The 10,296-nt window shown below is 56.9% G+C and overlaps 1 protein-coding gene across 1 annotated transcript; it reads left to right on the plus strand.

Moving 5' to 3' along the window:
- Positions 1–1,708: 1,708 nt before the first annotated feature.
- On the plus strand, positions 1,709–9,818 carry NUAK2 (NUAK family kinase 2; the record flags this gene model as incomplete). The annotated part of the gene is made up of 7 exons (XM_079546391.1): positions 1,709–1,909; positions 5,285–5,405; positions 6,303–6,454; positions 7,232–7,297; positions 8,115–8,234; positions 8,484–8,616; positions 8,698–9,818. The coding sequence occupies 7 exons, from the start codon at positions 1,709–1,711 to the stop codon at positions 9,816–9,818; spliced, it is 1,914 nt and encodes a 637-aa protein (XP_079402517.1).
- Positions 9,819–10,296: the final 478 nt, after the last annotated feature.

The raw sequence follows: 10,296 nt of genomic DNA on the forward strand, positions 1-10,296 counted from the left end.
AGCCTCTGGAAGGCATCCTTGTAAATCAAGAGGACTTTAAACGTGTGCTTAAGGCTAAATCGTGCTCGAGTGCTTCCTGGGCCGCTGGGCAAACCCTGAGCGATCCTACAGCTGTGCAGGAGCTTTCACCTCCACCAGAGACGTTTTGTGCTCTATTGCAACAGGGAGCTTTGCTTCTTCCCCTTCCACTCGACGGCAATCCCTGGGCTGTGCCTGAACAGGATCCGATCTGTTTACTTTGACATCGAAATTACAGCAGTTTAGTTAATCTCATCTGCGCTTTGTTTGTCTCCCCTATGGGCTCTGCTGGCCGCCCGCAGATCGAAATGCAGCTCCTGTTACTGTGAATAATTCATTGGTGCCACTCTGCTTTGGTGCAGGATGCCATCAGGGCACCCAACCCAGCCCAGCACAGGCGGGAGATGGCTGATGTTAAACCTGGGATCGAGGTTTGCTCAGCTTTGGGGTGGAGAGGAAGTGTGGGAATCTGCAAAAAAGCCCTTTGCTCCATTGCCTGGTGAGGTTCCATACAGCCGCTGGTGATACAAAGCAAGGGTGCAAGATCCTTCGAGTCCTGGGGCTGCAGGGATGTGTGCATGGCTGCGTCCCACGTCTCGACTTCAGCACCCGTTTCTAGGGCTGTGCTATGGATGCCTTCAGCAGCACCTTTCTAACCCAGCACTCTGGTACCCAGCCTGCGAGTCCAGGAGCTCTGCTTTGCTTCTCATCCAGACACGGGATGGCACAGCCGATATCTCTGTGCTCAGGGACACAAAGCCTGCAGCGAGGGGCCGGGGCTGTGCTCTCATCCTTCACATGAGCCCCCGCTTTTGCCTCACCCCGTCTGCCCCGAGCTGCTGGAAGCGATGGGAAAACCCAGGTCTGATGAGTAATGCCGCAGTTATCTCTTTCTTCCATCGATACGGTGTGTCCTCACACATGCCACAACTGGGCAAGAGCTTTTGTTTGGGCTTCTCTGAGAGATCGTCGCATTCTTTTAATATCTCAAAACAAAGAATTACCACAGGGGCAAAAAGAAAAAGACCACACGGGGAGGTGCTGCCGAGTTAACCAGAAACGTCCGGACAATGAATTTCTATTGGGGCAGCATGCAGACATTCCGTTCCCCCCACGGATCCCTCACTGCACGCAGGGCTGAGCACCGGTCCGTGGCTTTGCCTCCCTGGCCTCTCCTCTCTTTCATTTTGCCCTCAATACGCGGTTGTAGGCTGGTTTATATTCTGAAAGAAAGCCAGTTCTGCCGTTGTTCTGTGTGTGGCTGTGGCTGTCCGTGCATCCCTCCCCCGCAGCCATGCATCTCTCCTCCTCTTGCACCCGGGCGCTTTGCTGCGCACCCTCCCCCCCACCTTGACCCCCCCACCTCTCCTTTTGGGTACAACCATCACCCCACACCCCCTTCAGCTCATCCCTGCTACGCGAGACCCCACTTCTCATCCCACCCAACTGTTTCCTTTACACCTCTGCCACGCTGCCGCACCCGTCTCCACCCCCCAACCCCCATTCCCCCCTTCATCCCAGAGGTTCCGGGGGTCCCCCTGCACCTGCCCAGCCCCGTGCCCCCCCCATCCCCGCACCGACAGCCGGGCGGGGCGGGCTGCAAGGCGGCCAATGGGCGAAGGGAGGCGCGGCCGTCGGGGAAGCCGCATTTAGGAGCGGGGCGGGCGGCGGAGCCGGGTAGAATCGCGGCATGGAGCGGGCGGCGGTGGGGCCCGGGGGCACCTCGCTGGTCGAGGGGTTCATTAAATCGCCCCGACCGCTGATGAAGAAGCAGGCGGTGAAACGGCATCACCACAAACACAACCTCAAGCATCGTTACGAGTTCTTGGAAACGCTGGGGAAGGGAACGTATGGGAAGGTGAAGAAAGCACGGGAGCGTTCCGGCAAGCTGGTAAGAGCTGGTCCTGCGTTTCTCCGTTGTTATTTCGGCAGCGGTACCGACTCCGGTTCCGTCCCGCCGGTACAACCGGGACCGGAGCGGTGCTACAGAACCTCCGATGCCGGGAGAGCGCGGCCCTAAAGGGGGGGGAGCAGGGGGGCTGCGGTGCTCCGCGCCCACTTGACCCAGTCGGGCTTCCTGGGGTGAGAGGGGTTTGCAGATATCCGATGTGGAAGAGCAAACATCGCGCTCCGGTCTCAAGGATCGTTCCCTTCCTCTCGCCCTGGTGTCGAGATGGTTTTACATGTTGACTCTCGGTGGCGTGCAAGCAAAGCTGAGCCCCTCAGAGCCCTGAGTGCTTGAAGTCGTGATTCACTGAATTCACTGCTCGGCCCCTTTGGAAGAAAGTGAAATGCAGAGCTCAGCCCCGAGCGTAGACCTGGTGTGATTCGGGCAGCTCAGCCTCAGGCACCCCGTGGTAAACAAGCAGCAAGGCTCTGAGCACCACAGGGGTGTAAGATCGGCCTGTTAGCGTGCCCCTGGAGCATGTCATCGAAAACAACTGTGAACTGGAGAGGTTTTCCTCTCCAACAGCTCTTCATTAAGTCAGACCTGCCGTTTCCATTCCCCTATCTGATGCTGCTGCGTAACCAGGGCCTTGCAATGCTGTTCCCACCCAGAAGCCTGGGAGGATCTCATCCCTGGGGTGGGTGGATGAGGAGCCCTTTCTGCACCAAACAAAGCTTGTGCAGTGGATCTTTGAGCCACGGGAAAAGGTTCCTACCTGTGGAAGCCCCTCAGGACAGAGACTTGTTTGTCTGGTAGCATAAGTCCATTATAATGCAAATCAAATCCACACACCAGTGGCTCTTCTATAAGTGCCAAAGATAGTCAAGGGCTGGACTAACTAGTACTGCAGCGAGCCGGCCCTGTGGGAACAGGAGGCTTAACCACAAATCTCTCCTCTTCCCACAAATTCTTTCTTGCACCACTCAGCATTTCCGGACCTGTTTAATCTTTAGGCTTATCCCAAGCTCAGATATTTGTTCCTTCTCTAAGTGGCTTTCACTTCCCAAAGGCCGAGGTGCGAGCAGGCACTGCTGCTCCTGGGTTACCCCTCCTGGGTTGTGCAGATCCCACATTACAGCAGCACTGGAGCTGCTCCGTGCACGGCTTTGGCCTCTGGTTAAATCAAACTGCACAGACGACAGACCAAATATTGAACCATCTTTCTTAGCTGCTTGGCCGTCCTTCTTTTCTGCCCCTTTTATTTATTTTTATTTTTTGCCCTACCCCCTCACGCCTTTCGTTTTGAAGGCTCATGCTGTGGTGGTGCATCCTGCACCTGCTGCCAGGGCAGCATTTGGTCCTTTGCTTCCCATCCCACGGTTCTTCCAGCCTGCTTCCCCAGCCCCAGGCAACCAGGAGCTGGTGGGGACCTTTGTGGGGTCAGGAATGGATCTGTGGGTTTGTGCAGCGTTGGGGGAAGGCAGCACCTGGAGTGTTCCAAAGCAGCAAAGCCTCCTTTGATCTCCACTAAGGGGTGAACCCCTGTCCCTTCTGGAGTGCGTTGTAATCCATATTTCATGGAGCATGAAACGCAGCACTTGCAATCTGGAACAACTTCTGAAGTGCTGCCTGAGGTTGTAGCTTAATGCATCTTTCAGCAGCTGCTGAAAATACCTGTTCTGCCCCCCAAAAACTGTTTAATTAAAAGCCTTTTTGACTTGGATAGTATTCGGGAGTTCTCAGGGCTCTGACAGCGGGGCTGTTTCCTGCAGGAGATTTTTTTTTTCCACGTAGCATTGATGGAGCTGGGGGTGTTGGTTGTGTTCCTGTATCCCTGGAGCTGCCATCCCCACTGCTGGCATGCCATCCCCTCTCTAAGGGCTGCAACTTGCAGTTAGGGAGGGGATGTTCTGGGACAAAGCAGCTGCTCGGTACCTCTGGGGAAGGGTGAGAAGCCTGAGGGCTGATGGGTGGATCAGTCACTGCTTCTAATGGTTTGGGCTCTGGTGAGACCCAAGCAGTGGCTTCTCCTTGCTGCGTGCTGTCCGTTAGGAGAGCCCTGGGGCTCTGCAAGCACTAAACCTGCTGGTGAAGGTCACTAAGTGTGAGTGTTCCCTGCTCAGGGCACACACAGCCAATGGCACCTCCTGAGGCATCCCACCCTGCGGCTGCTTTGTCTTTTCTTGGCTGCAGGTCTCGCTTTGAGTCCAGGCTGAGTCTCAGTCTGCTGTGTGCACCCCAAAGTGCAGTGCTGAGGGTCAGCGGATGAGAAGAGTGGGGCAGCAGGGAGGTGGGAAGCAGGAGCAGGGAATTCTCTGCATAAAGGCTTTGCCTGCATTGCATGGGGGTCACGTAATCAGGAGAGCTGGAGCGAAAATTGTTAAACTTTAACCTGCTCACCCGGAGCGAAGGTTCTGGCAAGGAATACCTGGGTTTCGAGAAGTTATGATGAAGTGCCTTCAGTATTGCTTTCAGTATTGTTTTGCACAACGCCCCGTGCCTGGGTTATTGAACTCCCTTGGCCGGAATCTGCTCTGCTCTGCTTCTGCAGTCAGGCTTACACCATGAAGACAGCATTGTGGCAGCTGAGATCTCACTGCTGTAGCATCTGCTGGCTTCTGGGGCTGCGGTGGGCACTGCTCAGCTCTGCTGTCGTGGCAAATGTGTGTCAGCCTGGGTCTGCCACTGGGCTTTCTTGCTCCCCTAAGCCAGAGGGAGCAATGTCAGAGGTCCTGAACACCACCTATAGAAGGGGCCCCGTGTAGCTGGGCCTGTTGGTTCTCCACAGCCCCCTCCTTGTTGCCATGAGACCCAGAGTGGGGGTCCCTTGGTGGATTAACTCTGTTCCGCATTCTTGTCTGGTACAAAACAAGAGGTTCTGCTGGATTCAGTTGTAAATTCAACCCTAGGAGCGCATTGTTTCTCCTCAGCCCCTTTGAAAAAGGATTAGAAGGCATCTATTCTCCAGCGCTCACTCTTCTTTCTCCTCCCCTTTCAATTTCCTCGTAGAAGAGAACTTGAAAAGCCAATGGAAGCCGGAATGCAGCTCACATCATCAGCCCAGTCCTGAGCTCTCTGCCTCTGCTCCCTCACACCAAACATTCCCTTCCCTCTCCATAATCAGCTCCTTGAAATAAGTACTTGCGAGGAGAACAAAACCTGTTTTTTCATTTCCGTGACCCCAACAAGACGTTATCTCTGCAGCCATGTGCAGGTTGCATTCCTCTGGCTGCAGCCCAGGCTGGCTGGGACTCGGCTCCTGTAAGAGCTGCAGGCACAGGGAGCGATGCTGAGCCCCTTCCCAAGGGCTGGTGCTCCTTGCCCTGCTGTGGGATGATGTGGTGCTCCTGGGTGCTCACTGTGTGTTCTGCTTTACAGGTGGCCATCAAGTCCATCCGGAAGGACAGAATCAAAGATGAACAGGACCTTATCCATATCAGGAGGGAGATAGAGATCATGTCGTCCCTCAACCACCCCCACATCATCGCCGTCCATGAAGGTGAGCTCCTTCCTCACTGCCTCTTTTCCTTTCGGCCGTTTCCCTGATTTACCCCATAGGAGCTCGCTGTGGGGAATCCATGGCAGGGGAACCAGCGAGCTCCAAAGCAGCAGGACTCCCTACAGCTTGAGGCAGGAGCAGAACTTGCTCCTGCCATCCTTTCCCTTCCCTGGGGCATAGGAAAACCAAACCACAACTTCAGCAAAAGCTCCTGCTGCTGGTTTCTGCTGTATGGCCAGGACTGGGCTCTGCTCCCAGGCTGTCAGGGCAATGCGGATGGCAGCCGAAGGGCAAGTCCTCAGGATCAGATTTGGGCTGCTCCAGTTGGAAACTTGCTCCTCGCTCCCTTGGTGACAAAGCAGCGTGGCTGTGCCCTTCCTGGTGCCTGGGGTTTGTCTCTCTGCGCCAGGTGTGTGTGTGTGTTGTTGCCACCTCTGTGGTGTACGTGAGGTATCCAAAGTCCTTTTGTCCTCCAAACAAAAGCACACTGGCTGGTGGTTTATAGAAGGTGTTTGCAAGGGCTGAGTCATGCTGCTTGCTGGAATTCAAAAAATACTGAGGCAGCTTTCTGCAAATAGGAGGAAAGCACTCCAGCTGTGGAGCACAGTGGGAGCAATTGGGAACGCACAAAGCCTGGCTGTGCCCGTGCCTCCGAGCCTTTCCCTAGGAGGTGGGGTCTGTGAAGCACGGCAGGTCCATGTCTCAGCCTCCTCCTGGAGGACCAAACACATCTGTGGCCAAAAAAAATCCGATTGTCCCCATCTGACCTCCAGGTCACAAACCCAGCACCTCCCGTTCTGCAAAGCACGCAGGCAGGCATGCGTTCGGCCAGGACCTCCGCTCATCGCAGGGCTCTGAGCATCCCTCCTAATGCTTCCCGTCTCCATTCCCATCCAGTGTTTGAGAACAGTAGCAAGATTGTCATCGTGATGGAGTACGCCAGCAAAGGAGATCTGTATGACTACATCAGTGAGAGGCAGAGGCTGTCGGAGCAGGAGGCTCGCCACTTCTTCCGGCAGGTTGTGTCGGCTGTCTACTATTGCCATAAGGTGAGTGGGGGCTCTGTGGGCTCGGATCCCACGGAGGCACATCTGCTGGTGATGTTCAGTCAGGGCTGGGAGCTGTGGGATGCTCAGGGCTGTTGGGTTTTCTTGGGAATCGGGGTTAATCCCGCTCCTTATCTGAAGGGTGCGGTGCCTTCGGGCCTCTGCGGGGGAAGTGCCCCGACAGCTTTTAGGAAAGGTGCTGCCTGGCTGCTGTGGTGTCAGGCTGAGTAACCCTGCACTGTCCCACCCATGTCGGGGGGAGACGCCCAGGGCTGAGCTCTGGGTCAGCACCTCTTCCTTTTGGCTGTGGGATGGGCTCTGTGTGCTGGGTGGGTGCTGGGGGTCTCCCTAGGGGTGCTGTAAGGCTGTGCTGGGCTCAAGCCTTGTGCTGGGTACTGTGGCAAGAATGGGGGGGTCGCAGGCACCTCCTGAACCCGGTGCAGACTGGGGCACGGCTTAGCAAATCCTACAAAGCACGGAGCTGTGCTCACCCTGGGGATGGGGTACTGGCTGCTTCTGTGGGCACAGGGCTGGGGTGGATGCAGGAGCCCGACGTGGCACGGGGTGCTGATAGCAAGCACCCAATTCAGGACGTGGTTTACAGCTCATCCTCGTGCAAGCAGCTGGAGTTATTTGCTGCTATCTCTTTGCTGTCACTGATGTGAACGCCCATGCTGTCGCCACTGTGCTGGCACCGTGAACGGCAGTGACCTCCCCGTGCTTCATTTCCCTTCCTCCAACATCCTGTGAGCTCAACCCGCCTCTCCTCCCCTCTTGCAGAATGGGATCGTTCACAGGGACCTGAAGCTGGAGAACATCCTTCTCGATGCCAACGGGAACATCAAGGTGAGGGGCTGTCGGCCCGTGGCCACACATTGGGGTTCACTCAACAAAGAGCTCAGGGATGCTGGCGCAGGGAGGGGGGCTGTGATGCCCTATTTCTCCCAAGGCATGTGGTTCCCCCTTTATGGCTCTGGGAAGGCTGCTGCTGTTTGCCCTGGAATGAGAGAGCAAGGCTGAGAGATGGGGACCAGAGGGCTGCCCCTGTGATCTGCAACTGAAAGGGAGAGGCTGCAGAGGTAGAGCGTCAGAGTAAAAGCCATCAGCGTTTATCTCTCTGCTGATAAGAGGGCAAAGTCTGAAGCGGACTTCAAAACAGAACACGCTGAGGAAGAAGTGGTTTCCCAGTGAAAGTCTCAATTCCCACAAGCACGGGGCAGCCAGGTGCCTCTCTCCTGGGTCAGAGTGGTTGGAGATAAAGGGATGGGATAAACTTTATCTGTGCACTGGGTGCTGGTGTCATTGGGACTGTGCCTTCTGCTCCCTGAGTGGTGGCTGTCCTGGGCATAATGAGTGCCCACATGCTAGCAGAGCTGATAGGGCACGTATCAGCTTTGTGGCTGTAAGTGAGCCAGAGGAGAGCCCTGTGGTGCTGCTCTGGTCACAGCTGGACACAGAGCCACTGCTCCACCCGCAGACAGCAGCCTTGCTGTTTGCTAAGAGCTGTGAGCTTGGACATGCTCAAAGCCAGGTTGGATGGGGCCCTGGGCTGCCTATTGTAGCAGCTGGTAATCCTGCCCAAAGGAGGAGGTTTGCAGCTCCATGACCTTCAAGGACCCTTCCAACCTAAGCCGTTCAATGATGATTCTGTGATTCTCTCCAGATTGCAGACTTTGGCCTGTCCAACGTTTACCAGCAGGACAAATTCCTGCAGACGTTCTGTGGTAGTCCCCTCTATGCCTCACCTGAAATCATCAACGGACGGCCCTACAAAGGCCCAGAGGTACGTGGTGCCCTGTCAGGTGGTCTCACTGCCTCTCAGCTTGGGTTTGGGGCAGCTCCGGGTGCTCTCCCCGTATGGGAGCTGGGATGGCAGAGACCCTTTTTGGGGTAGCAGCCTCCTGAGGCAGAGAACTGTGTGAACTGGGTGTTGTGGTCCTGCCCCATGGGGGGTGGTCCTGCCCCATGGCATGACCTGGGGTGGTGGCCTGGTCCTGCTGCCCTCGCCTCAAGGTCCCCATCCTTCCTGCAGGTGGACAGCTGGTCCCTTGGTGTCCTCCTCTACATCCTGGTCCATGGCACGATGCCCTTTGATGGCCACGACTACAAGACCCTGGTCAAGCAGATCACCAGCGGGGATTACCGGGAGCCCACGAAGCTGTCAGGTAGGCAGACCCTCACCACCCCATGCGTTCCATCCTCCAACTCATGCTCTCCTGGTGCCTGACCTTCCTCTCTTCCCCCAGATGCCTGTGGGCTGATCCGGTGGATGCTGATGGTGAACCCGGAGCGCCGTGCCACCATTGAGGACATCGCCACACACTGGTGGGTCAACTGGGGCTACCGTGTGCCTGTCGGTGAGCAGGAGCTGCTGAGGGAGAGCAGTGAATCCCCATTGGCCACGGTGGCCGAGTGGCTGCGGCGCTCCTCCAGACCCCTCTTTGAAAACGGCTCCAAAGTGAGGTGCTTCTTCAAGCAGCACATCCCTGGTGTGGCCCTGGAGAGGCAGCGCTCCCTTAAGAAGTCCAAGAAGGAGAATGATGTCTCCCATGCACTGCAGGAGGGGGCTGCAGTCCCGGAGAACCCCTCCAAGTCCATCCTCAAGCGGCCCAAGGGCATCCTGAAGAAGAGGAATTCCTGCGAGCAGAAGGTGCCCATCCCTCCGCCAACAGCTCCTGGGGGAGAGGCGAAGAGTGAGGATGGGGATGTGACTGCTGTGGGGCTGAGCCCGGTGCTACCCTCTGCAGTGCTGGGGGATAGCGAGGGCAGCAGTGTGGTCCCTGTGGCTGTGCCCAAGAAGGGAATCCTAAAAAAGCCCCCAAAGAGGGAATCAGGGTATTACTCATCCCTGGAATGCTGTGAATCCGGGGACGTCTTGGATGCAGGGAGCTTGGACCTTGAGAGCAATGTGTTTGCTGACAACCCCACCATTGAGCAGGGCCCCCCCGTCCTTCCCAGCAGCCGGAAGGGCATCCTCAAGCACAGCAGCAAATACACCAGCAGTGCTGAGCCCCACAGCCCCCCCAGGCAGAGCTTTGGATGCTTTGATGAGGTGTCCCTGCCCAAAGCCCCCCTTGCCCCCCGCCCTCGCCCACCCAGCGCTGTGAGCGAGGACAGCATCCTCTCCACCGAATCCTTCGAGCAGCTCGACCTCCCCCCACGCGTCCCCGCGGGCAGCAGCGGGGCCATGAGGGGCTGCGTCTCTGCTGACAGCCTCCTGTGCTTGGAGGAGGAGGAGGAGGTGGATGAAGGGCGCAGGTTGCGCCGCTGGACCGTGACCCACTGCCCCAGTGCGTTGGGAGAAAGCTGTGACAACATCACCGAGGTGTACCGGCGTGCCGTGGCCATCAGCATGAAGCTGAGCTGAGGGCATCCTGTGGCTGTAGGGATGGGGTCCCTGAGCCTGGGATGGTCCCTGCTGTGGGGAGGGGGGGCACAACCCCTCCTTTCTCCCTCCAGGGCTCCCTTGTGTCCGGGAGGGGGGCTGCCCTGTGTCGTCCCCGTCCCCCCCCCTATTTATTTTGCAGCCTCCAGGAGGATGTTGGATGCACACAGGGTTGTGGGCTGGGGAGGGGGATGCCCTGAGCGCACATCTCAGAGAGGAGGGGGTGATAAAAGGACCAAAGCCCTAAGCTGCCCCATTGCCTCCCCCCTGCTCCTGCTGAGGGGAAGAAGTGTTCTCTGTGGCACCACACCGATCCCTCCCTGCTGTCCTCCATGCAGAGAGGCTCATCTCAAGGGAGGGATGAAATGGGGTGAGGGGTGGGATTTCTTTTTCTTTGCACTGGTTTTGTTTTTCTTTTTTTTGGCTGCACAAGATAACGGATGGGGCAGGTAATATACCT

Source organism: Tetrao urogallus (assembly GCF_951394365.1).
Source record: "Tetrao urogallus genome assembly, chromosome: 24".
In the NCBI taxonomy this organism is placed as follows: Eukaryota; Metazoa; Chordata; class Aves; order Galliformes; family Phasianidae; genus Tetrao; species Tetrao urogallus.